This window comes from Urocitellus parryii, chromosome 4 (assembly GCF_045843805.1).
Source record: "Urocitellus parryii isolate mUroPar1 chromosome 4, mUroPar1.hap1, whole genome shotgun sequence".
NCBI lineage: Eukaryota > Metazoa > Chordata > Mammalia > Rodentia > Sciuridae > Urocitellus > Urocitellus parryii.
Window position 1 is genome coordinate 202,899,562 of NC_135534.1, and position 26,344 is coordinate 202,925,905.

The 26,344-nt window shown below is 54.2% G+C and overlaps 1 protein-coding gene across 2 annotated transcripts in view; it reads left to right on the forward strand.

Moving 5' to 3' along the window:
- Nucleotides 1–6,785, forward strand: part of Mvb12b (multivesicular body subunit 12B) — a 164,512-nt gene extending 157,727 nt beyond the window's left edge. For both annotated transcript variants that reach the window (XM_026386449.2, XM_026386450.2), the window contains one exon: nucleotides 3,190–6,785. In XM_026386449.2, coding sequence (XP_026242234.1) covers nucleotides 3,190–3,276 — 87 coding nt within the window. In that variant the 3' untranslated portion in view covers nucleotides 3,277–6,785. The remainder of the gene's footprint in view (nucleotides 1–3,189) is intronic.
- Nucleotides 6,786–26,344: the final 19,559 nt, after the last annotated feature.

Sequence of the window (26,344 nt, forward strand, 5' to 3'; positions counted from 1 at the left end):
TTAGCATAAACTAGATACAGCAGTCAACCAATAAGGAATCTCCACACCTAATGGCTCGCTGGCGTTACTTCACAAACCACTCCCCCTGGCAAAATACCAGGCGCCATCCTGACTTGTTTACAGACCCTAACACTCTCCTGCCTTCCTGTCCATGCTGACGCCAGGCCATCACCTCCCTGGCCTCTGACTGCGTGGCCCACCCTCCACTCTCCTCCACCCTGTACCGGCTGCTTCCCCAGCCTTACCCTCTGGACCACTCCCTCCAGGCCCTTCTGTGACCCACTTCAGTGCCAGCTGCCTTGCTCATATCACCTCTGAACGGCAATCCTGTGACAGGTGGCTACAGACACTTTCTGGTGCAAGTGTCCCAGCCAGCTTAGCACCGACCCCCAGTGTCACTAGGCCTGGGCCTCAGGAAGTCAGATCCTTCCCAGGCTTATTTCCTCAACCACAAAGCGTGGGGGCAGAAGCAGTCCCTCACCCTGTCTTGCCAGGAGCCCTCTGCTCCATGCAGTCATTTCTGGATCGGGGGGCGGGGCAGGCTGGGGGCCAGGGGTGCGCACCTTGCCTGTCCTGTGGCAGTGTATTTAGTTACTGTTGAAGGCCACGCTCCCCCACCTGCCTAGCCATTAAAGTCACCTGGTATTTCATAACATGCCAATGCCCCGTCCCACCGTGGCTCAGCATGGCTGTGGCTGAACCGTCCACTCTGGTGCATAGCCAGGACAGATGGCTTTACTGTCCGGGTACTCTCTGGGCTCTCACAGCTCCCTCATGAGTGTTTGATGACCCCTTTTTGCCAGCGAGGTTGAGGCTGAGGTGACCCAGCCTCCAAGGTACAGCTGGAAGCTGAAGTCAAAACCTCCTGCTGACGGAGCGCTGGCCTCATGATGGGCAAAGGACTGTGGCAGCTGGGGCTTGCAGGCCCCCACCCCACCCCCAGGAAAGCCCCAACAGAGCCCCTGACAGTGACAGCTCTTTTCCAGGAGAGGCCAGGCCTGGGTGGCGGGGTGGTTGCAATGGCAGCCTGTACCCACCAGAGGGCACCCTGGCTCCGCACTGCTCAGCTGGACTCAGCTCTGTGAACCAAATGCTTTTTAATTGAAAATTTTTTTAATTCAAAAAGGATTTGCTGTTTGTACTTGAGTGCAGGTTTTCCTTATGCAGGAGACTAATGTCTTGAGTAAACAGATCTGGGCCCAGATCCACCTTCAAAGGTACTCACTGTTTGCCCAAGGGAGTGACAGGGCTTCCAGAAGCAGCCTAGTCTCTTGGGCAAACATTGTGGGGACGAGCAATCCTGGGCAGAGGACAGCGTCTGTGGGAAGGTTATCCGCAGCCTAAGGGGGATTATGTCGGGGGACATATGTTGAAATTTCATTTGGGGAGTTAGGGAAAACAGGAGGGGGGGCGGCACTTTTCTTCAGCCAAGATAACCTAAAAAGGGAAAAAGTCCTGAGGGAGAGGGGTGGGGAACAGGCCGTCTGTGCGCTGCCCCCATGGCCGGGCCCCTCGGGGTCTCTGTGTGCTCAGGCTGCAGTCAGAAAAAGGGAACGTGAACTCGTGGCTTACTCATGTACCATGGCCAGGCCACCCGCCAGGCAGCCCAGGTCCCTGCCTCCATGCTGTTCCCTGGTATCCTGGCGGCCCTGCCCCAGCCAGGGGCAGAGCTGCGCTCCTTTTGGGCTAATGGCTGTGCCATCATCCTGGTGGACCCACCTCCCCAGGCCCTCTACTCAGTAGGTCTGGGTTCCCATCATGCTCTTCCCCAGTCAGACCCCTGCTGTGCTCCAGAGAAATGCTACCTGACTCCTCCTGTGGCCCCATCCTTGTGTGGCTGCCCTTGGATGTGGCCTTCATGCTGGGCTGTGTTGAGAGTGTCTGGGTCCCTCCCTGGGCACCCTGTGAGCCCTGGGAACAAGGGCTTTGTGGGGCTTGTGCCTGGTCCCAGCACCCAGTGCAGGGTCAACGCCAGGGTGCAGCCGACCTGAACAGCTCTGTGTGCTGCGGTGTGCGTACCTAAGCAGCCACCAGGTGGCAGCATTAGCCCAGCCCTTGCCCAAGCGGCCTGTGAGCCCCACGCAGGGTGGGCACCTGAGCGCTGGCCAGGAAGCAGGAAAGCAAGAGGCCTGGGCGCTGATGGGATGGGCAGGCAGGGATCCAGTGAGTGCTTGCTCCTTTCCAGGGACAGGAGCCCCGAGCTACTGTGCCTCCTGACACCCTCAGGCATCCCTGGGAGTGGAGGGCCTGCCTGAGGCCCCCCACGGCTCCGAGGCTCCAGAGCCCCAGCCCCAGCGCAGCCCTGCAGCAGTCCCCTCCCTTCTCCAGTGGGCTGTAGCCGGGTGGACCCTGCAGCCCTCAGCTCAGCATCCTCCGTGATTGCACCTCCCCGCTGCAGGGTCAGCAGGCTGGAGGCCGGCTCACCAGTGTGCCGGGGCATGCGGACAGCGTGCTGCAGCTCCTGCTGCCCTCTCCCTGCAGGCCCACCTGCTGGTCCTGAGGCGCTGCCATCCTGGGTAGCCCTCTGTTCAACAGCAGCTCCGCCGTGACCCTGGGGAGCCCTTCGTCACTGCTTTTCTGTGGCTGAACCTTTTTACGTAGATGACCACTGGCCCAGCCCAGGCCCCGGTTCCTCAAACCCACATGAGCGAGGGCACAGCTGCCCAGCGAGCTCCAGGCTGCCCCACAACCCCACCCAGCCTGAGCCTGCGGCACCGGGATGCCACCTGTCAGGGTGGGCGCTCCTCTCCCGCCCCTCACTTGGGTGTTGAGATCCCTGGCCTCTGGGTGAACTGCAGGAGCCCGCGCCCATCCCGGTACTCGCCTTCTCCGGGAGGTCAGGCAGCACAGCTGGGCAGGGGGTGGGGTCCACAGCCGGGCAGCCTCCAGGCAGCAGGCTGGTGCTCAGCCTGGCACAGGGTGGCTCACACGGGTTTACCATTGGTATCAGAACCCGGGGGCAGAGGCAGGTAGGGACTGTGAAAGCTGTCACCTGTCACCACCCAAGCCCATCACCTGACAGGTGTGTTCACACCTGTACACGGCTCAGACCGACAGCCCCGGCGCGCACACCCCTGCCCACGTCACTGCCAGCGGGCACTGGCCTGGCCGGCGTCCTGCCTGGCCTGGGCAGCACGGGCCCCTGGGTGCACCGGGACTGACTGTGCCCTGCCCGCCCTCTTCCTGCAGTACGAGTACAGCTTCCGCACGGAGCAGAGCGCCGCGGCCAGACTCCCGCCCAGCCCCACCCGGTGTCAGCAGACCCCCCAGTCCTGAGGAGCGGGGCCTCTGCGGGGAGAAGACGCCTCGCCCAGTGCCCAGACTACTGACGGGGCAGCGGGGGCCGCTCCCCGCCCTGCCCGCCCTGCCCCCAGCCCTGCCTCCACCTCCCACCCCACAAGCACCCAAGACCCTGGGCAGCTGAGTGGTGACCTCCGGTCATTGGCTCGCCTGACAAGACCCCAGCCTCCCGGGGACATTGTTCACAACTGCGACTAATCTGTGTGTGCTGTAGTGACCAGCCATTCCCAGCTGTCCATGTGATGACCAGTCGTGCTGCCAAACACCTCCCCCAGCTGGAGTCGTCCCCGAGGGCCCGGCAGTCCCTCCGGCCGCCCAGTGACGCACACTGGCTCCTTTTCTCCCGTCACCCACCATAGGAATCCCACAAGCCATCGTTCCCCCCCGGAAGGCCACAGGGCTGGCCACTTCATATAGGACCCTCCGGGCTCACTGCCACCTGAGATGCAGAGCTGGGGGGAGCATATCCCTCCCACCTACAGGCTCAGGTACACCAAGCACTTCACAGCAGCCCTGAGAAACCGCGGGTGGGGAGGCCAGAGGGCCCCTTCCACTGTGGACAGCTGTGGACTCTTCGCCCAGTGCATGACTGGACACCAGAGGCCCTGCCACTGGCACAGAGGGGGACTCACTTTCCCGGGAGAGGACAGTGACCAGGCACCTACCCCCTACCCTACCCACCTTGCCCTACCCCCCCAGAGGGCTTGACTGTGGGGCACTCCAGCCAGTGACAGCGCCACCTGCCGCGGCCAGTGCCCTGACCCAGTGACTACAGGACGTGCCCCACGAGGCCGCCACAGGCACATGAGAGGTGCCCAGCACTGGAGGACACTGCCACGCTGCCATCAGGCTGCTCTCAGCCCGGCTGTGTCTCCTTGGCATCAGCGGACAGAGACAGGTCATCGTGAAAGCCCCTGACCCAGACCTGGGTTGAGCCAGGGCCAGCGTCCCCCGTCCCTGCCCGGCACTGGAGGTGCCAAGCTCGGCCCCACACATCCACCCCGAGAACAGTCGCCAGCACCCTCCCTGGGGCCCAGGACTTCAGCCCAGGGGCCTGCTTTGCCCCAGGCCCACAGACGCGGGGTCTGACTGCTTTGGGTCCCCAGAGGGGGCTCTGGACGTGAGGGCTTGCTGCGCTTCGGAGGCGCCATGGAGGGGGCTGTGGACAGCAGCCCTGGGTCAGTACAGGCCCCGCCAGCTGAAGTTCCAGGGACGGTCCACAGGCCAAAGGAACCAGAGAGTCGACAGGCTGGCCAGGAGCCGGGGGGGCCCAAATACCTCACCACCTGCGTCGCCCCTCGGCCCCCAGAGCCTCAGCAGCCCGCGGCGGGCCAGCCTCCTCCTCAGCAGCTCCTCCTCTTGGCCCCTCTTCGTTTCTGTGTGTCAGCAAGTGGCTGCCTGGCCCCTTCCCAAGACCTAAGGGCACCTGTGAGGTGACCCTCCCACACCTCTGGGCAGCACAAGGCAGGGAAAGGCCCTTGGCCCCCCGCGGGCCGGTGCTTCACAGGAGGGCTGGCGGGTGGAGCCAGCACCCACAGAACAAGCCAGCTGTGCTCCAGGGCCTGGGCACCCCACAACCTGCCCGCTGCTGCTTTTTGATGGTGGTTTATCCAGAACCCAGCGGCCAGCACAGCTTGAGGCTAGACAAAGGAGCGAGGCCCCGGGGCCGCAGGAGGGTGGAGGAGGGAACTCTGCACTTCGTTTTGGTTTGTCTACTTTGTTGTTCGACCTCTTTCCACCCCCTGATTGTGAGACTGTCCCCAGCAGGTAACCGGGGTCCTCGTCCTCCACAGTGGAGAAGGCAGCGTCTCCGCGGCGCTGACAGTCCTGGAAGGCCACAGGGCGACAGCAGGATCCCTGGTCAGGGATGGGGAAGGGAGAGGGCAGCCACAGCCCCCACCGCCACCCTCCCTCAGGGCCACCAGGAAGAGGGCACACTGTGGGCTCTGGCCGGTAGGAGAGGTCTCCCCATGGCATTATGGACTCAGTTTAATAATGACCTTGACTGTGAAGCTTGTGACATGAGCTGATGAGTGGTGAGGTCAAGTTGAGGTTGGTAGACATTAGGCTGCTCCCTACCCGGGCTCCTGCCCTCTGAGAGGTGGACAAGGAGGGGCAAGCGTGTGGGTCACAGCTTGTGCGTGTGTACGCCCACCCCGATGGCGTCGTGCAGACCACAGGACTGTGGCAGGGTGAGGAGCTGAGGGGCCTCTCAAGTCTTAGGTGGGGAATGCTGTGTCCACCAACCCCTGGCCTCTTCTGGAAGCGAGGGACAAGGATGCCCTTGGCTATATGAAGGGCCACGGCCTCTTCCTTGGGTCCCCCCAGCATGTCCCATAGCTGCTGCTGTCCCTGCCCAGCACCCTGCCCCCCTGAGAAGACCAACCAGAGCACAGCATCCCCGAGCCCTGCCCTCCGCCCTGAAAACTCAGTCTTCTGAGACCTAGCAAATGGCACAAAGTTGACAAGGAGCAGATGTCTCTTGCTCCAGGTTCACTTGCAAATTTATCATGAGGCCTTTTTTTCTACCCCAAATCCAAGAACTGATGCCAGCCACACCCCACCCCGAGTTCAGTGAAGACATCACAGCCTGCACTGCCCTTCCCCATGGCCAGAGCCGTGTGGTCTCCAGCGACCAAGCTCATTTTGTAGGAAAAAACCACGGACACTGGTCGGTGGCCCCCGAGTGCTTCAGAAGGCCATGGGGGGACGGGGCTGACCTGTTCCGAGCAGCCCTCTGCTGGGCAGTCCAGACGCTTTCTCCCATAGCCTCCCCCAAAACAAGACCTAGTAGTTCACGTTCTTTGCTGCCTGTTGCCGATGGGAAACCCGAGATTGTCCCTGGCACAGGCTGGTAAGTGGCAGAGACAGGCTCTGGCCCCAAGGTGCACTGGGCCAATGTCCTTTCAAAAGCACATGCCTTGGGCTGACCCTGTTTGCATTCCTGTGACTTCCTGGCTGTCACTGGGCCCTGCTGGTCACACACTGAGCACGGGCCACCCCTATGCAGGGGCTCCCCAGGCTGCCGTTGCAGTGCTCCATCCCTTGCCATGTCGGGGGCTCCCAGCCTGCAGCTTCTGAGACCCAGGCAGGCAGGGCCCCGCCGAGCGAGCCCCGTGCCTCCAAGCCACGTGGAGCTGAGCCCGTCGAGTTCCGTTCAGTCTGCCTGACCCCGGAGCCTGCAGGAGGGGCAGGCCACTTGCTCTTGCCCCTGCACAAGGCCCCCTCTCCAGCAGCCTGGAACCTCAGGTCAGCCCAGCTTCCTCCACCTGCTCTGGGTGCAGACCCCTGGGACAGCGGCAGCCCTCATCCAGGAGCCTGGGCTTTGTCCCCGCGATGGAGGGTGCGTGGCTGCTGTGTGACCACTGGCCTCAGACAAGGACCTGAGGAAGGCCCCTCTTCCTGCATATTTATTCAAGGCAACTCTGCACTTGGCCAGGGAAGTTTCACTGTGTGGTTGTCTGTGTTCTTAATATAATTTGTTAAATAAACGTTCGTTTTAACCTCTCCCCGTCTGCTGTTGTATCTGCAGCCACCAGAGGTCAGTGTCTCTCAGGGCCGCCCCGTGACCAGCCCTGAGCCTGCCCACAGGCCGGCCGGGCTCCTTGGGACACGGCCACTGCCTGGCCTTCAGCCTTCTAGGAAGGCCGTCTTGCCCCCCACCTGGTTCAGGAGGGTGTGGGGCTCCACCTTCCTCCCAGCAGCCCTCAGGGTGCTCTGTGAAGCAGAAGAACCTCGGTGGCCCCGAGAGCTGCACCCCGGCGAGGAACGCAGGGTGCCCTTCCGTCTCGGGTGCCTCCCGCCCTGTCTGTGGGGTCACACCACACCTGGCCACGAGGATGCAGGTCCCGATGCCGTCAGGGCTGTCCCCACTGCTCACCTGCCTGCAGGACGCCACCCCCCAGGCTGGCCCAGGTGGCCCCTGCCCTGGCGGGCACCCACAGCCCCCTGTGAGCACCAGCAGCTCGAGTGTCACCATCAACATCTCTGCCTCCCTGAGCAGTGACCTTTGCATTTCTGGGCTCCACGTGCCAGCCAGGGCCGTCCCTGCCTGCAGGCTCTGTTCTTGCCAGACTCTGTGGGAAGGAGCCAGAACTGGCGACCTGAGCTCAGCACTCATCTCCTGGGCACTGCAAGGGTCCCCAAAGAGTGCCAGGGTTCCGTCACTGTCCACAGACACACTAGATCCCTCCCACATGCTGGGCCCGGGACACCAGGGAAGCACATCGAAGTGGGGGCCCTGGACACAGGAGACACTGGCCAAAGCACAGGAAGGCGCACCAGGCCCATAGGCAAAACCCACTCACACCAGCCCGGGTGGGGGTGGGGTGAGCAGACAGCCCCCAAGCATCAATCGCACCGGAACCCACAGCAGGGTGGCGCTGAGCCTCGGGTCCAGACCCGGGCACACCGTTCCTCCACCTCGCCCTGTGCCTGCCTGGACATCTGCTGGCTTCCCCTCCCACTCTCTGCACACCAGCATCAGGGGGTCCACAAGCACATGGCCACCGTGTTTACCTGTCCCTAAGCCACAGTCTCATGATTCCCAATCCAGAGCCCAGGACAGACTGACAGGTTAGCTGGGCCAGGTCACCCCTTCTGCCCCTGGAAGCTCCGGCCCTGGTGGTGGCATGAGGGTATGTACACAAGCCTCCTGGAACAGGTCCCAGAGGTTCAGACCCATCTGCTAGAGAGGAGGGTGGGCTGGGCAGTGGGGCTGGGCTCCTTCCCAGGAGGAGGAGAGGAGCAGGGCTCCAGGGAGACGGGACCCTGCAGCAGCAGCCCTGGGATGGCAAGGGACGAGGGCACCCGATTGTCCTTGCAGCCAGGTCCTGTGTAGGCACCTTCAGGTGCCAGCCTCGTGCCAGCACTGCCATGAAGCAGTGACCAAATCTCGTGGCGTTCCTGCCCCAGGGGAGTGGGCGGCCTGGCCTGGCCTGCCCCTCCAGGTGCCCCGTCCTCCTTGCACCAGTGTCTACATCAGCTCTCCCCCTGCTTCTCTGGCCACTCACTCCAGCTAAGCCACAGGCTCACAGCTGGGACCCTGGCCCTTCCCTCTCCCTCTTTTTCCCTCCCAGCCACGGTGAGGTGAGTAGACCTGCCCCATGCTCACTCCCGCCATGTGCTGCCTCCCCACAGGCCCGGAGCAACAGAGCCCAGTGACCAGGGACTGAAACCCTGAGCCCAAATAAACCTTTCTCTTTTCAGTTGTTTATCGCTGGTCTTATCACAGCCACAGAAAGCTCTTCTTTGAAAAGACTAAAAGATGGACAAACTTCTGACAATAAGAAAAAAGATGTGATAATAGTAAGGAAGAGGAGGAAAAAAACAAGAAAGAAAAATAAGAAATAACTAGGTCTAACAGTTAACTAAAAAGTCTTAGTAACAATATGTCATTAAACATTTGGGGAAATACAAAACATCAAAATTAAGAAAAATGAACAACTATTAAAGATCTAAATAAAGCAGAGTTTCTCCCCTTTCCCTCACAGTATCCCCAGGACCAAATAATCATGTGGCCAAGCTCACTCAGACTCCCCGACAGGACAGTCCCTTCTGATACAACCCATTCTAGAACAAAGGAAGGGAGGAAGGCAGCCCAACTCATCTCAAGAGAGAAGTTGATCCCAAACCTGATAGAGACAATTCACAGGAACCAAAAAATTCAAGGCCTGTTTTTCTTATAAACATGGGTATAAAAATTCTTAATAAAATATTATCTAACTGAATTTAGCAGTATATATAAAACTTATGCATTTAGACTGAGTAGGGATCATTCTAAGAATGCAAGAATATTCAGCACTGGAAGGTCCACCCACGCAATTCACCCCACTAATGAGAAGGCTCCACAGTCACCTCAACCAGTGCAGAGACCGCTTTTGGTAAATACCATACCAACAATATCTATTAGCACCATCTTCGGGTCAGGGACAATTCAAGGATGCTACTACCACCATTCCATTAAATTGCATTGGAGGTCCAAGCCAATGCTATAAGACAAGAAAAAGAAAGTATATGGATTGAAAAAGAAGAGACAAAGCCACCACTCTCAGCAAGTTACATAATCATGTATGTAGAGAATCAAATGGAACCAACTATTAGAATGATAGAGTTAGTTAGGCAAGGTTGCTAGATAGAAAAGCAACTCCCAGAAATGAATAGTATTTCTCTATATGAACAACAACCAAATAGAAAATAAGAGAATCTTTTAAATAGCCCTGAAGTATCTAGCAAGACTTTTATGAAAATTTTGAACACTCAAAAGACAAAGGATATCTAAATTAACAGAAAGATATACTATATTTCTCTTTTCTAAGACCTCTTTCCACTAGGATATTATAAGTTCCGAAGGGGTGAGAACCTTTGTTGTTGGTGTGTACACTGTGAATAGAGCAGTGTTTGACACTAAATAGCCCCTTGCTAAATATTTGTTCATTGGATTAAATGTGAAGATGCCAGTTCTTTTCCAACTAATATTTGCAATTCAAATCCAATTTCGAGCAAAAATAAAATAAATAAAATCACAAATTTTTAAAGAAATTTATGCAAGACTTCTTGCAGAATTTCACAATGTTATTCAAAACTTCTAAGATGTTTATGGAATAATGAAAGTCTACATTAAACACTTAAAAGGAAATAGTGCAAAGAGGGGTTCATTTTTAGACATAGACACTGCAAAACTAATAAAAACAAGTGATACTTTTAAAACAAGTGGTACTGTAAAATGCTACAAATAGGGAAGGTGATATGGATTCTATGGAAAAGTGAAATTTTTCTATAAACCTAAAACTGTTCCAAAATTTAAAAATAAAACATTTTAAAGCATTGTGCTACTGATCCCAAAACACGTAGACGCTGGTAAGTGGGCTGGTGAAACTGCCTTGTGTGGTGGATGTGTGTGCACATGGACGCTGAGTGCATACCCAGGAGTGGCCTTGCTGGGACACAGAGGAGACACAGCTTCAGAGTCAGTGAACATTTCCAAATATTCTCCTAAAGTGGCTGTACCAATTTCTAATGTGGTTCTAGCTATTGACCCTTATACCAGCTATGTGTAATCATTCCTGTTGCCCCACATCCTGAACAAAACTAGACATTTTGCAGTTTTTTTTAAATTGGCAGTGGTAACAGGTGTGAAGTTGTATTTCACTTCAGTTGAAATTTGCATTTCCCTCTTGACTGATGAGACTCAGCCCATGGACATACGTTTACTGGTCCCTTGTGTCTTCACTGAAGATTTGGTAAGTCTTCTGCCCATTTTTCTTTTCCTTACTTTATTCCTCTTGTTTTGTTTAAGACAGGGTCTCACTATGTTGCCCAGGCTTGGCCTCAAACTCCTAGGCCCAAGCAATCCTCCTGCCTTGGCCTCCCCAGTAGCTGGGGCGACAGGTACACACTGTCAGATCTGGCTCATATTCTTTATATATGGACTCTCCAAGAAAGTCTCTCACCATACATATGTGCCAGTATCTTCTCCCACCCTGTGGACTGCCTTTTACCCTTGTAAGGGTGTATCTTTTAATGAATAAAAGTTAGGAAAATAAATGTGATTCCATTTTCTACCTTTTCCTTCATGGTTAATGTCTTAAAAATCTTTGCCCATCCTCCCAACCCCTTTTAAAATGGCTCTTATTTCTGCCACTACCTCCCAGAAAACAGGTGAGGGAGCTTCCTAGAGGAGACAAGGTGGGTCCTGGGCTCTAGGGGTGGGCCTGGGATGAAGGATGCTCCCAGTGAGGGTGACGAGGACAGATGCTCCACTCAGCATTAGCAGACGCTTAGGGGGCCACTGTGGCTCCCTGTGTGTGTCACCACCACAGTCCTGCAGCGAGGGATTCCCCCATTTAGCAGATGAGGAAACCGAGGCTCCAGAGAGTGCTCAGAAGCACACCACCAACCAAGGGTAGCTCAGGGCACCCAACCTGGGCACCCACAACTCTGGCACTATGCCTCACACAGCCTTCCACCTGCACCGAGGTGTCCTGTCCTGGAGGCAGGGTTAAGAGGAGGGTGGCTCATGAGGTCAGGCAGGCCTACTTAGGTCTGCCACTTCCCCTGATGTGACCCTGGGGCTCTGGGGTAACAGCAGCTAGCCACCCTTCAGGAGGGGGACTAGAGACCAGACCACTGTCACATGCTTGACCCAGGGTGCAGGACGGGGCTGGAATGGGGCACCCAGAGGGAGGCCGCAGGAGCCCCTCCACTGAGGGCAGGGAGACCAATGTCTAAGTTCAGGTGGCCCTGGCCCACCCCCAGCCTCTCCAGACTGTGTGACTCTGTCACACAGGTTCTCCCTCCAGACCCCCTGCTGGATTTTCACAGAGGGGACCAGGGCTCCCTGTTTGCATTTGCTTCTGGGCTAAGCTGCCCCCTCACCTCACCTACCAGAGCTTCCTGCTGGGGTCCTGGGGTGATGTGGGCTTGGTCAGAGCTGCAGGGCGGGGTCCCTGGCACCCCACCCCACTGGAGGCTCCCTAGGGTGATCCCTGCCAGGTCCAGGTAAGAGGCACCTTGCAGTGGGCAACCCCCCTGTTGAGTCCTGTTTTTTCCGGTTCTGTTTTCTGCAGTGTGGGTGGGGGAGTGGTGGGGGTCTGCGGCACTTCCTGGGCGGTAAAGCGAGGGCGGTGCTCTTACCTCCTCCTCAGATTGCGAGAGACCCCACCTTCAGGCCGCTGGTTTGGCACCTGGTCAAGGTGCACATCGCCAGCCCCAGTTCTGGCTGTGTCCCGCAGGAACAGCCCCACCCTCACGCACCATGGGGACCCTCCCACCCCCTCCCACCCTCACAAAGAAAGTGGAGCTCCTCCTGCGACAGTTGGAAAATAAATCCTTCGGCTTCATGTGCTGCTGAAGTGTGTTTGGAAGGAGGCCAGCCCACAGCTAAGTCCCCTCCTTGCCTCTCGGGGGTCCCACAGCTTGTGGGGGAGCAGCCAGCTTTGACCAGGGCCCCTGAGGGAGGACAGGCGGGGCCCAGCCCCTTGGGACCACAGACCCCAGCTCCACCCTCCCTTGTCTGGGGACTTGGACTTGTCACATTACTGATCCACAACTTCTACATCCACAAACCCTGGAGGTCACCGGTCCCTACTTCAAAGTTGTTGAGCAGGTTAAGGAAATGTAGCTCGGCTTCCAGGCCTCAGGCCAGCCAGCTGCACCCCCAGCCTCGGTTTCCCCAGCTGTAAAATGGGCTAATGAAAGCCCTTACAGGGTCATTTTATGATACTCTTGGGAAAGCTCAGGCAGAGACCCTGTCCACAGCCCCCGCCTGTGCCCTGAAGCCCAGAGAGTCACAAGGGACCCAGCACCCCCCGCCATGTTGGGAGCTGCTAGCTCAGTGCAGAGCAGTACTTCCCACTCCCTGGCTTGAATAGGTGACTTGCTGTGTGGCCCACGGGTGTCTGGGCAGAGGACTTGGCGACAGCGTCCTCCCCAAGCTGGTCCTCAGGGGTCCTTTCTGGTTGAGAGACTCAGCAAAAACACCCTGATTTTGACACCATCCATAAAAATGAGAATGTCCCAGGAGTCTAACCCTTCCCTTCCTCTTGGCAGCTTACACCACCCCGAGACACAGCCAACACGTCGGATGCAGTGTGCGCGTACACGCCAGAGCCGAGGCCTCCGGCGAAGCCAGCCTAGGGCTTATGCAGCAAAGCGCCATGCTTGGTCAGAGTCAGCCTGGCCAGGTACAGAGTGACCCCTGACCCCACCAGCCTGCACCACAAAGTGCCTCCCAACAGCCAACCCGAGGGGCGCCCCAGGAACCCTGACTTCCTTCCCAGCCAGGGCTGCTGCCCACCCCCACTCCCCCCCAGAAAAATATTTGGAATGGTCTTTGACTGAAATGAGATTAATCCTCAGTTCCCTGACAGTGTCTTTGGGCATGTGTTTTTATAACCTCCCTTTCAAATGAGAACCATTTGTCCCGGGAAGCTGGGGAGGCCCTGCCCCTACGCTGCTGGCCCAGACATCACCAGCACCTGATTGAATGTCACGGACAGTGCGAGGGGGCAGGGCTGAGGTGACGGCCACATGGAAGCCACGTTAACTGTCCTTCGCTGGTCCCCACCCCATCTCCAACCTGGCATGAGTGGGAGGATGTGGGTCTCAACCCTGATTCTCCTACACCACAGTGTGCTTGGTCCTCCGGGGTCCTCTCTGGTTGAGAAATGGCAGATGGTGCCCATAGCACCCAGGCGGAGTGCCTAGGCCCGTGCCTGGGAGTCAGGAGACCCTCAGTATTCAGTGGGGCTGTCAACAGAGCAGAAGGTCCGTGCTGGGGCTTTCCAGAGGACCAAACAAATGTCCACCCTGACTGGTGGTTCCATCTCTCCTGCCCCAGCTCCAGGTTCACCCCCAAGCGAGAGGGCATCCTTGCAAAGAGCTGGGCTGCTGGCACTTCAGTATGAGAAGGTTGGAGTTTATGGGTACAACCACGTAGCCTCTTTAATTAACTCCGAGTCCTTGATCCACAGCCTCCTTTCTCAGCACAATCCCCCTCCACCCCCACAACCCCAGGTCCTGTTTGAAGTTTGCCATCACCCCCCTGCCGTTCCTGCTGAAGCAGCTACAGACCCTCAGGGCTCAGCTGGGAGGGATTTATTGGAGAATTCCAATCATGGGGTCTTGGCTCAAACTTGTTGCTTCCCCAAAAATCTCCCCAGAAGTTTGTTACTTATGGAACTGAGACACAAAGGAGGTGCTCTGATGATCTCAGAACTCTACCTGGGCTGTCAGAGAACTCACAGCCCCTGGCCTGGAGGCAGAGAGCACAGGACAGCCAGAAAGATGCAGTTTCTGGGACAACGTGGAGGTACTGGGACTCCTGCGCCTTAAGAAGCTACTCAGGAACAGTATTTCTGGGCTGAGGGTGTAGCTCGGGGTGAAGCACCTGCTTTGCGCTGAAGCCTGGGTTGAATCCCAGCACCAGGTGGGGAGAACTGGCCCCTCCCCTTCCTGGCAGAGACACCTTGGGGCAGGCGTCTGCTCTCTGCAGCCCCCGGTGCACTGGGGCTGGGTGGAGAGCCCTGAGCGGTTGCCCTGGGGCTGAGGTCTAGGTGGAGAGCCCTGAGCCGCACATGTGGACACCAGCAGCGGCTCGCCTTTCTTCTTAAGATAGTGGCCTGCTGGGCCCAGGCTGTCCCCGGTGCTCCCAGACTGCGGAGCCAAGCCAAGAAGGTCCCGGGCCAGAGGCCCCCTGCGCCCCTCAATTTTGTCCCTCGCCCCACCCCAGTAGGACATTCTTGCTGGTTTCTGCCCGAGGCCTCTGCCATGATGGATAGGCTGCGGCCCCGGCTGCTGCGGCCCCGGGGAGACTAAGCATCTTTGGCACTTTCTCGGGAAGCCTCCCACGTCTGGCTTCCCAAGTGCTGAAAGCGGCACAAACAGAAATACCCCGGGACTAACGAGATGACCACATCAGGCGGCCACGCCGGGGATAAGGAGCCGGCCCGAGGGACCCTGGAGCGAGGTGTCCGATTCCCTCCCAGGACGCTCCGCCGACTGCGCTTTGAAGCCGGGGGCGCGGCTCGCGGGCGGAGCAGGACGCGGCCCCGGGCGGCCCAGAGCTGCGCGCAGATCGCCCAGATAAAGAGCCTCGGCTTCCAGCTTCTGCTGAATCGCGCTTTTGAAAAGCCCCCTCAGATGGTTTCACTTCTCGGCCCGCTTTGTTGAAAGATGTAAAAATTTCAAACCACCACAAAGTAAACATTTCAAAACCCTCTCTTTGCAAAATCAGTCACATTTTCAAAAATCCCTTGGATTCCATCTCCTCCCACCCCACCCGCCCTTTCTCTTGCAGAATTGGGGATTGGAGTGTTTTTCATTAATTTAGAAGCCGCCCAGGTAACACCGGTGATTTCGGAGCCGTGTTTTACCGGCGGGAAGTAGCTTTGTTATTTAGTAGATATATTAGATAAGTCGATGTCTTGTCAAAATCAAGCAGGTTTTCTTTATTAGGGTGAAATCGTAATGAACTCATCTGCTTCTAATATTTATAAAGAGAAGAGAGGCCATTAATTCTACTGCTTGTGAATAAAACCATCTGTGATTTCTTTCCATTTGATGGGTTTTGGTTTTAATATACATTTTTCACAAATAAGCGCAGAGATTTTTTGGTGAAAATGTCACTTTCAGGATCTCATAAAGAAAGAATGCAAAGAGGGGAAAACTAAATGTTTTGTTAGCTAAGTAATTTCTCACCTTGCAGAGGGGGGGGGACATCTGAGCCAACTTTAGCACATTAGGTGACGGAATCGCCCGCACGACGCTAATGCAACCCATGACATGTTACAAGGCTAACCGCGTCCGTTTTGAAGTTTGTTTTCCTTCGGGAATTACACAGTTCGTTTAACCTAATCTGTCCTGACACTTGAATTATAATATTATGAGCTTCTTCAGGGAAGTGAAACAGTAGTTGCCTGCTTAAAAGCAAAGCAGAAGTTAATAAAGTGGGCACAATGTCAAGGAACAAGGGCTAATCGAATCACCGTGTCATTCTCTAGAGAGAATGCAGTCAAGTTGTATTTTTTTTTTCCAGTGGAAATCTTGGACGCCTAATGACATATTTCTGTCCAGGAAGAAATTTGAACTCTGAGGCCGCACTTGATTAAACCCCAAACTGCGAGACATGGCCCAATGGGACCACTCGGGGACTTTGACTTCTGGGTGTCAGAGCTTAATTAAAATATTCATCCAGCTGCTCTCCCCTCGCCAAGGGGGCCCAGAGGAATTAAACCAATAAGCTTAATTCTATTAGTTCACCTGCCTGTGTACACAGAGACGCGGAAGACCATTTACCAGTTCAGGAAAAAAAGCCTCAGACCCACCCAGTGAATTTAGCGTGGGCCGTCGCCACTGCCCCCAAAGGGTCCCCCAAACAGACATAACACTCAGCAGTCTCAGCTCTGGACTCTGAACACACGCAGCTATTTTTAATGTCTCTTCCAAGAAAACCCAAGTGCCAAGCAAGTCAGTAGAAGGACTCACATGTGTGTGCGAGACGATTTGTCGTTTATAATCACACGCCACATTTACTGACTTCTCTGGGCCACGGGGCCGAGCTTTCTCATTCTTGTCTCAGGGAAACTTCCAGTTCCACTCTAGGACGTGGAAGCCATCATTACCCCCACTTGGCAGATGAAAAAACTGAGGCTCCGAGAGATGAAGTGCCTTGAAGCCCACTTCTGGGGCCGCAGGGCCCGAGAAGTTCTTCACTCCCGATGAGGGCTTTCCACTGACATTTGGATCTTTCTTTTAAATGGCGACTTGATACCTACCATACACATGGAATTCAGAAGGCACAAAGGCTGTAAAACAGTCATCCTTGCTGTCACTCTTTGCTCAGCCCCCTCTTCAGGTCCCCAAGGCAGCCAGCTTGTACAATTTCTCACGTCTCCTTCCAAACAACTGAGGTTTATCCCAGCAATGTATGTATGTTTGCATTTAAAAAATACACATGGAGCCAAACAGGTACATTGCTTGTAGCTTGCTTTTTTTTTCATTTAATAATATACTTGGGAGCTTGTTCATCTCATTTCTAAGACTACATGCCATTCTAGGCAATAGATGCAGCAGATGGACCCACGTATGGCTGTCAGTGTCCAGCCATTGTTGACCAGCAAAGACATCAATTTAACATGATTCTATCTGATACCATAATTTTTATGCAGTCTTCTGTGGTGGACATTGAGGTGGTTTTCCACATATATGTCCCTCCCAACAGTGCTGTGATCTTGAATATCCTCTGTCTATCCCGACAGGAGTTATCTCCAGGGTAAGTTCCCAGAGGCACTACTACATCCGTGACATAGTCTAGGTAAGTCTAGTCCCTTCCCTTGACCCTGAATCTGTGAAATGATCTGGCTGCAGGAGATGATTTCTGAAGCCCCCTGCAGACTCTATTGTTGTGCGAGACTGGAATTCTCCATTTGTAATACTGTATCATAGCTAGTGCTTCCCCTTCATGCCCCCAGAATATGACCACAGTCCCAGCACAGGGTTCCCAAATCACTGTGGAAACAAATGTTTTCCTCGAAACACAAACTCCCTGCTGGCAGTATATGTCAACCAGGGAATGAGACATTTCCCCGTGATCAATACAAATGGAATAGAAATCTATCCCGGGCAGCAGCAGTGAGCCTTGGTTTTAATAAGGGGACCTCCAGAGGATATTGCATCCCTATGACAACAGCCAGAGGACCTGGATTTTTAGTGTCAGAAGCTGTTTAATGCACAGATCTGTCTGGGGGCCCCGCTGGGTGCCAGTGGAGGGTCTGGGCTGGAACCAAGCTGGTCCTTAAAGATGGTTGCAGAATCTGCCTGCTGCCCCAGCCCACCGCCTGTCCTCAGCCTCCTGAGGGCCACCTGTTCACAGAGGCAGCACATCTACCGGCTGGGCACACACGGCTGGCCAGTCAGGAGTGAAGTGTGGCCGCAGATCTGGTTGTAGGAAGCTCCTGGATGACAGTAGCTCACCTTAAGCAGGACCGGGCACCTGGGTGGAAGTGGCAGCAAGAGACTTCTGTGCTTATTTTGTTATTAATCAATCTGGTGATAGGATGACCCAGAGACATCCTGAATTACTGTTTGCAAAGATGAGAAGGGCCAGGTGTGAACGGTCCAGGACAAACTAGAGTGTTTTGAAAAACAGAATTTTGCCCCAACAGCTGAAATGACTCTGGATTCCGTCTGATTCTCCTGCTACTTGAAAAATTATCTGCTGATATAGACCAGGGCTGGGAACGAGGGCAGGAGCAGGGAACAGCTGGCACATAGGGAGATGGGATCGGCAGTGATTTATTTCCAAGGATTTGATATTTTGGGTTATTGTTGTTGTATGTGAAATAAATCACATTTTAAAATCTCTATTAACAGAGTTTTATTCTTAATATATATATATATTTTTAAATTCTCTTTCAAGGAGATGAGTTATTTCTTGAAGTTCAATCCCCGAGTTTTATTAAGAAATGTGACAATAAGGATACACCAGTAAATTTTTCCACTGGGAAATTTCACCACCCAATCCTACCACCTAGAAAAGATCTTGTCCTTTAAAAAATTGTAGAAGAACAAGAAGGGAGCCTTTGTTATTGCTTAAAATATTTTGCTCGAATATATGTAAATTTACGGAGTCTTTCAACTTCTCAAACGCTGAATTCATTTTAGGAATTTTAAATACCATGAGGGGCTTGGTCTCCAAGTTTCCAAAAGCAACTCTCAAAATTGCATCTACCAAAGCCTTGGAAATCAGGCACCAAGGTCCCCCAAGGACGGTCGTGAGGGATGATTCCAAGATTCCTTTGTGTGACATAATAACCCGGCTCGTGGGCACTCTCGGACCCTCTGCCGGGGCTGCAGCTTAGAACTAATCTCATCCTCGGCTCCCTGGCAAGAGGTCAGGAGGCGAGTCCTTCACACTCCGATCTCCAGCAAGATCTGACGGCCCGAGAATATAACAAGTTGTAAAAGGCCAGGGGAGAGGGGCGGGAGAGAGGGAAAGAAAGAAAAAGAATAAAGGCAAAATTAAATTTCCACAATTAAGTATATTCCTTTTTTCATTTAGTTAATTTCCAGCCGCTCACGTTTATTGCACATTAATTATGCATACAGCTTTTGTGCGACTTAAAAAGTGAAGAATGCGATCCTTATCCTTTTATGGAGGATCCGCTGCCCGGCTGGAGGCTCTGGTGGCGGCGCTGGAGGAGCTTCGGGTCAGAAGGGGCAGGAGCCGAGTGCCCCTCTGCGAGCAGACGGTGGCCTGGCTGGGACCCGCCACTCTCCGCCAGGGCTCTCAGATCCATCTCCACTTTCTTAGAAGCATTTCCTACCACGGGTGGTGACAGGGGGCCCTGGAGGGTTGGCTGGGTGTATTTCTGAACTGTATCTTGGGGGAGGACCCCAAACTGTCCCCTAACCAGCCTCCTCATCTCCTGTTGGCCAATATCTATGCTCAAAAGCAGGAATGTAGTACACATGGCCCTGAAGGGGGGAGGCCCATTTCCTTCCTCCAAGCCCCTCCACCAACTCCCCAGATGCCAAAGGACAGGGTGCAGCCAGAGTCGGGAGTATTGTCCTGCTCTCAGTCCCACCCAATCCAGCCTCAGGGTTAGGAGCCTCCGTCTTTGTGCCCTCCTCTCAGAACCCACATGGAAACTCTTGGAGAGCCGCAGACCAGTGCCTCGCCTCTCTCCCCAGGAAGGCTCCCTGAACCTGCCGCCCTACTACCCTGATCCTGGTTCCCTGGTCTGGAACCTCCCAAAGAGGGTCCTGGCACTGAAGTGGAAGGCTGGAGCCATGACTTGGCACATACACAACCTTCAGCCAAGAGCCTGGCCCTGGGGCACCAGGCCCCAGCTCCCTCCAGGGAGAGGTGGACCCTCTTGGGTTTTAGTAAGTTTCCTGACTTTGACCAGGATCATGGAGCTCGGGTCAGAGCCCAGTTCCCTATGTCCCTGGAAGCCTGCCCATCTTCTGCAACCCTGAGGTCAGATGCCGGGTCATCTCCTGTCCACTTCAGCCAGTCCAGGCAGGAAGTCACCCTATTTTCTGCATGGATTCTGAGCACACAAACGTGGGACCCTCACCCAGACTCAATGCCCAGGTGCATTGAGGACCGTGGGACCCACGGCTACAACCCAAATCTTTTTTTTTTTTTTTCTTTTTTAAAAATTTATTTATTTATTCCAATTTGTTATATATGACAGCAGATATAATAGGGATGGTGGGGGGAGCATGGGAGGGATGGAGAAAATTTAGATACAACAAAGGGGAGGGAGAGGAAGAGAGGGGGAAAGGGGTTAGGACAGTCAAGGGATTGATAAGGACATTATTACCTGAACCCAAATCTTCTGAAGGAATTGAAAAGGAAGCGAACTCACGCACTGGTCCTTTCTCCTACAGGACGGGCCGTGGGGAATCCACACAGCACAGGGGATTGGGGGCGGGAGGAACTGGCTTCTGGGCTGCCTGGCTGCTCCCATCCAGGTTCCTGCTGATTATTCCACAAACCAGCCACCCAGACATCAGGCCAGGAACAAAGACGGCCCCAGAGCTCAGTCTCAGCCACCAGGGGATCAGCAAGAGCGTACACCGGCTCCCCACAGCCACCATCCTGGGCTTCCTGATTGCCCCGTGCCATAATGACCCCCCAACCCAAACATGGTGGGAGGACTGGGCCTGGGATGCCCCCTCCTCTGTTTATTCTGTATTTTTTTTTTTAATAAAAACCACTTTCCCCATGGTCCTGCTGGGATAAAATGTAAAACATCTCTCCCATTCTAGAATTCTTCTAGAACTCCCACCCCACCCTGCATGACTCTATGGTGAACTGTAAAAGAGGATCGTCATCCTAAAGAAATCAGCCATACATAATAATAAACAACATGTTGAACATTTATTACCCTGTGTTCTGACAAACTAAAACGTGAAAACATGCCAAAAATCGGCTTTCATATACCAATTTTTCATCAAGTTCTTTCCTTTGACAAAATGCCTCTGTTTCATTCCTGGCTGGTGAGACGCGTTTCCAGCGCAGTGGCATTTCCAGAAACCAGCAAGTCTGGGGTCCTAAGTTCATACCATACCCAAAGCATGGCTTTGGCTTCATTAGATTGTCTCCAGTTGACAATATTCTGGCTTCCCTAGGAACAGCCGTGAGCCGTAATGTCACAAAAGGGGGGGTGGGGTAGGGGGACGCACCATCATCTGAAATGGGAAACTGTATAATGTACCAAAATCCCACTTTAAAAAAAAAAGTGCTAAAATACGCATAACAAAATTTGCCCTCTTAACCATTTTTAAGTGCAGCTCAGCATGATGAGCACACTCCCAGATCTGTGCCACCTGCACTTCTATCCATCTCCAAAGCGGTTTTCATTTTGCAAAACTGAAACAGTCCCCATTAAATACTAACTCCCTATTCGTCCCCCCCCCCTCGGCCCCTGGCCACCTCCAAGCCACTTTCTGTCTCCGAGTCTGACTTCTCTAGGGAGCTCACAGAAGTGGACTCATACAGTATTATCTTTTTGCAGCTGGTGTATTTCACTTAGCAGAATGTCCTCTAGGTCTACGCATGTCATGGGATGGGTCAAAATATCTCCTCTCTTAAAGGCTGAATGATATTGTTTTGTACCCAAACCCCACTTCTAACGTCACACAGGGTGTGGACTCACCTATGTGGGAACACACCTAGACCTTGCCAAAACCTAGCTTTAATGCTCCAAGGGGAGCCAGGGACCTGGGGGTACTCCCATCATCCCAGGTCCCACAGAGATCCAAACCAGCTCTGGACTTTGCTGGGGCCCCCTCTCCCTACCTGCCCCCTCCTGTGGGCAGGGCAGGGCAGGGCCAGAAGAGCAGCCCCCCACGCTCAGCATGGAGGAAGCTTTGGAGATGAGTTCTGTGGTCCAATGGGCTCCCTTCACGTTCCCACGATTAACAACACAGCTGAGCACCTACTGTGTGCAGCCCTTACTTGTATGGAATGCATAGATTTTATAACCAGCGTCAGTCTACTCTCCCCAGCTGCTCTGCAGAGGACCAAAACCAAAGGGACTCTTTCAAATAATACTGTTCTGCAGGATCTCTTGTTTTTCTAAGATACCAGTCTGACGTCTTGATGTACTCTCAAAATCCCTACCTCCTGGATTACTATTCATTATCTCCTCAAGTGGCAAGTGGTTAAGAGAATATCCTTCCTCTCAGAGATACACACTGAAGTATTTAGGGATAATGTCTAGAACCTATTTTCAAACTTACAGTAAAAAAGACATAGATGGAGACGTATGTATACACCGTAAAGCAAAGACAGTGAAATGTTTATGACTTTGGAATTGGGAGTGGGCACGTAAGCCTTCACGGTATGTTCCCCCTGCCCCCTGCCGCGTCATCTCCCAGGAACATGTCCTGAGATGCCTGAAACCATGGGTGGTTTATGTGTGCTGCATATCAACTGTATACACATGCTGTTTTTGTCTACACGGACCTGTGATAAAGCTCAGTTTATAAATTGGGCAGTAGGAATTAACAATATACATCATAATAAAATAGAACAAGTATAGTAATGTACTGTAATAAAAGTTATGTGGATATTTAATTTTTTGGAGCAAGGTCGACCACAGGTAACTAGCACCTCAGGAAGTGGGGATGACTGTTCTTTAGAGTTTTCTACGTGTTGACATCCTCACCACCGAGTGACTCAAGCCCCAGGGCCATGCCTCTGGTGGGATGCGAGCTCACCTTCCCTCTCCCCACGGAGACGTCCTGAGGACTGAGCCCAATAGGACACGGTCATGAAGCTTCTCGTGTACTCCACCTCTAGGGACCCATGAGAACCCCTGGGAAGGCTGTGACCAGGCACTTCGATAGGAGACCTGTCCCCAGCTCTCCCCTCATGGTGTGCCACACTTTGTGGGTGGCCCAGAGACCATGACAGTCGGAATCAGAGCCCCACCAGGCATGCAGGACCACGCCCCCTCCCTGGCACGAAGGGGCGCTCACAGCCAGTGCCCTCTCTGTCACAAGTTCTAAAGAGGTGGTCACTCCTTACAGAGTGGCAGAGAGCAGGGACGAGGGACCGGGGTGGTCTCACCTGCCTTTCTGGTCTTCCCGGGAGGTGCTCCCTAGAGAAGGTTGAGGCGCCCCAGGGGAGAAGCTAGAGGGCCAGCAGGTGGGACCCGGCCAGGAGGAAGGCAGCTGGGGCTAGGAGATGGGGACCCCCAGCACGGGCAGGACAGCCTCTCTGGCGGGGAAGGAGGGGCTCCCCCGATATCGGGGCTCCCCCAGGATGTTTGTTTTATTCATCGGAGACAAGTCCCCTGGCTGCGGGTCCTCCTGGGGAAGCTGTTGTAGACCCAAGGTCTTTCTTGTCCTGCTGCCACAGTGTGAGACTCAGCACTGCCCTCCCACTGCTCCCACCCGCCCAGGCTCAGGGAGACCCCTGGACACTGCGTCCTACAGTGGGAGGTCAGGGTGGCCAGGGCAGGCATCCAGGGCCCATGATCCAGGTTGTAGCTGCCTTACGGCTGGCAAGAGGACACGCAGGCGGGATTGTCCACCTAGAAATGTGTCCAGGGGGCCTGAGGGCCAGCTGGGGCTTCCACCCCTTTGGGGAGAAGGCCAATAGTTGAAAGGGGGACTCTGTGTCGACAAGACCTGGTCCCCTCCTGCCTCCGACCAATAAGCCACCAGACCCTGAGCCCGTCTGCTCTGCTATAAAAGGCACAGAGCGCTCCTGTAGTAAGAAGTGCCCTCAGACGCTTGGCTCAGGGCTTGGCGCAGAGGAGCACACCAGGAGTTGGCATGATCGTCGCCAATGCCGCTGTCCTCGCAGGCCTGTGCGTGTCCTGACGCCAGGCCCCAGGGCGCCTGTGCTTTGCTGAGGTATGGTTTGGGTGGTGCCTATGCTGGGGTCTGAAGATGGAGTCTTTCAAGTCCCTCTTCTCACCAGCTGCCAGTGGCCTAGGCCAGGGTCCCCGCAGGGTCCACCGTTTCCCCGCCCCGACACCTGGGTGTCCCAGGAGGTGGGATGGCCTGTGCTGCCCGAGGACAGAGACCAGAGACTTGGTCCCTGCTCTGCTTGCCATGAAAGAGCAAAACCACCGCAGGGTTCAAAAGGGAAAGAGGAAAGGCGGTAACTCATCCCAGACGGTCTGTCCACCTTGTCAAAGCCCATTCCAGGGAGCGAGGCTCCCACCAGGAGAGGCCGCAGCCTCATTAGGGAGTTCTGAGACGATGAAAAGGCCAGGCCACTGGGCACATCCCGGGGACAATTAGGCCCTGCCCTTCCTTCAAAGGCAAGCCCGCAGTCTATGCGCGCACCAGCCAGAGCATGCGACCGGCCACGCGGGTCCCTCCTCGGCCTCTGGGTCTTTTCTCTAGGTTCCCTCCATTCCACCGATCCTCGAACCAGACGTCCTGCAAGTCCACAGCGATCTCCTCCTGCCCACAGGATGACACAGGTGTCCCAGACCAGAGGGAATCGCCCCCAGGAGCCCCGTCCTCAGGTCCCCAGAGGAGGCCCCAAGACACTGTCCCCAGACACCCAGCTTGGCCAAAAGATGGGAGTGGAGCCAGCTCCTTCCCGCCGATTCCCCCTCATGGACTCTGACTCTCCCCATCACGAGTACAGAATGCAAACTATTCCCTCAGAGCAAGCTCCCAGCTCCGGTTTCCGGATGCCTCCCTTGGAGGCTGCCGGGTCTGAGCCCAGCCGAGATTCTTCTCCAAATCCCGACGAGCAGCCTCTCCCACCCCCAGCCGTGTGGAATGTTCTTACCCATGTCAGGAGTTATAAGCAAGGACAGTAACACATTCCTCCACACCCCGGGATGCTGCCGGGGCCTTAGTTTGAGAGGCGTCCTGCTGTCCGGAGACACAGATTCATTTTGAGAATACCACCCAAATGGATCCAAGACCCAAAAGCACGCAACCCAGGCCTGCCCAGGCCACCGCCAGAGCCCCGGCCCTGGCACCACGAGAGTTTCCTGTAACGGACAACACGTGTGAGACGCGGATTCTTCCATCAGGCAATTATTGGGGGGATCAGCATGTGCCTGAAGTGAGAAGGCCGGGCAGATATACTTGTTTTTGTCATAACACCAGAGGAAGCGGGCGCAATATTCGCGAAATTAGAAACAGCCCGAGTCTCTGCCCCTCGCTGATGGTACTCGGGTATTAATCCATTAAGGCAATCAAAAGAGCTTAAATAAAAGTCTGAAGTCTGCAATATACATGTCAATGAACAAGCGGTAAAACTTCCTGAAAAGGTGATTTCAAAGCCATATTGTCCACGCTTGGCAAATTGCATATTTAATTATTTTGTCAGTCCCTCCTTCTCCTCTAATCTTTGGGGAAAATGCCTTGGGCCATACGAAACCAGTTAGGATAATTAAGGTTCGATGGAATTAGGTGTCGGCTGATTTCTCCAAAAGATGCCATCCTCCAGCCCGGCCTGAGATGTGTGCAGGCCCCAGAGGCAGACGGCATGGCAATGTCCGCCCCTCCATGGCAAGATCAAAGGTCTTTTGCCCCTTTCAAGATGTTTGTAGAATTTGTTTCCCAATTATCCCACATTTGCGCACTGGGACATCCTGGTTAACTCTTTGATGGCACCTCTGGAACTGGGCTGTAATTGACATCCAGCGGCACCTCCCGGCTCCAGGCTGGGGCCGAGCATCCATCTGGGGTCTACGCTCCGAGAGGGAAGAGGGATGGGAAGTGGGGTACGGGCTCCTGTGTTGATCCCTTGGGTTTGGGCAGGGCTCTGCCCTCAGTGACAGGTCCCATAGTTGGGACCTTGCCAAGTCTGAAGGAACACCTCTGGTTTGGATTCTGGTGGAAACTGGGACTAGGAATTTCTTTTAGGTTTTTGTTTTTCTTTTTTTGGCCTTTGCAAAACGTGCCGTCTTGAGAGCAGAACCCGATTGCCTTTGAAGACCATTCTGGAAAGGAAATATCTGAGTACATGATCTCCCCACATTGGAATATTTCTCTTGGTCCAGGAAGATGTTTAAAAAAAAAAAAAAAAGTCGGGGCAGAAAGACAAGTACTGCAAGATCTCACTCATGTGGAATCTAGAAAAGGTGATCTCGTAGAAATTGAGAGTACAACAGTGGTGACCCGGGGACACTGGGTAAGGGTTGGTTGACGGGGACTAAGTTATAGTCAGATAGGCACAAGAGTTGCACAGAAGGCCGACTCTACAGGCCAATATGTACCGTGCATTTCAAAACAGAGAACAAAGGATTTTGAAAGTTTTCACCGCAAAGAAATGATAAGTGTTTGAGGACATAAATACATGTAAACTGATTTAAACATTATGTGATATTTACACCAAACATGGTACCCCATTAATATTTACAAATTTTATGGTTTTTAATCCATTAAAAATTTCAAAAATTTTTTTGAAAATTTTGGGGTTGGGGCTGTGGCTCAGCAGTAGAGCGCTTGCCTTGCACATGTGAAACCCTGGGTTTGATCCTCAGCATCACATAAAAATAAATAAAATAAAGGTATTGTGTCTATCTACAACTGAAATATATATATATAT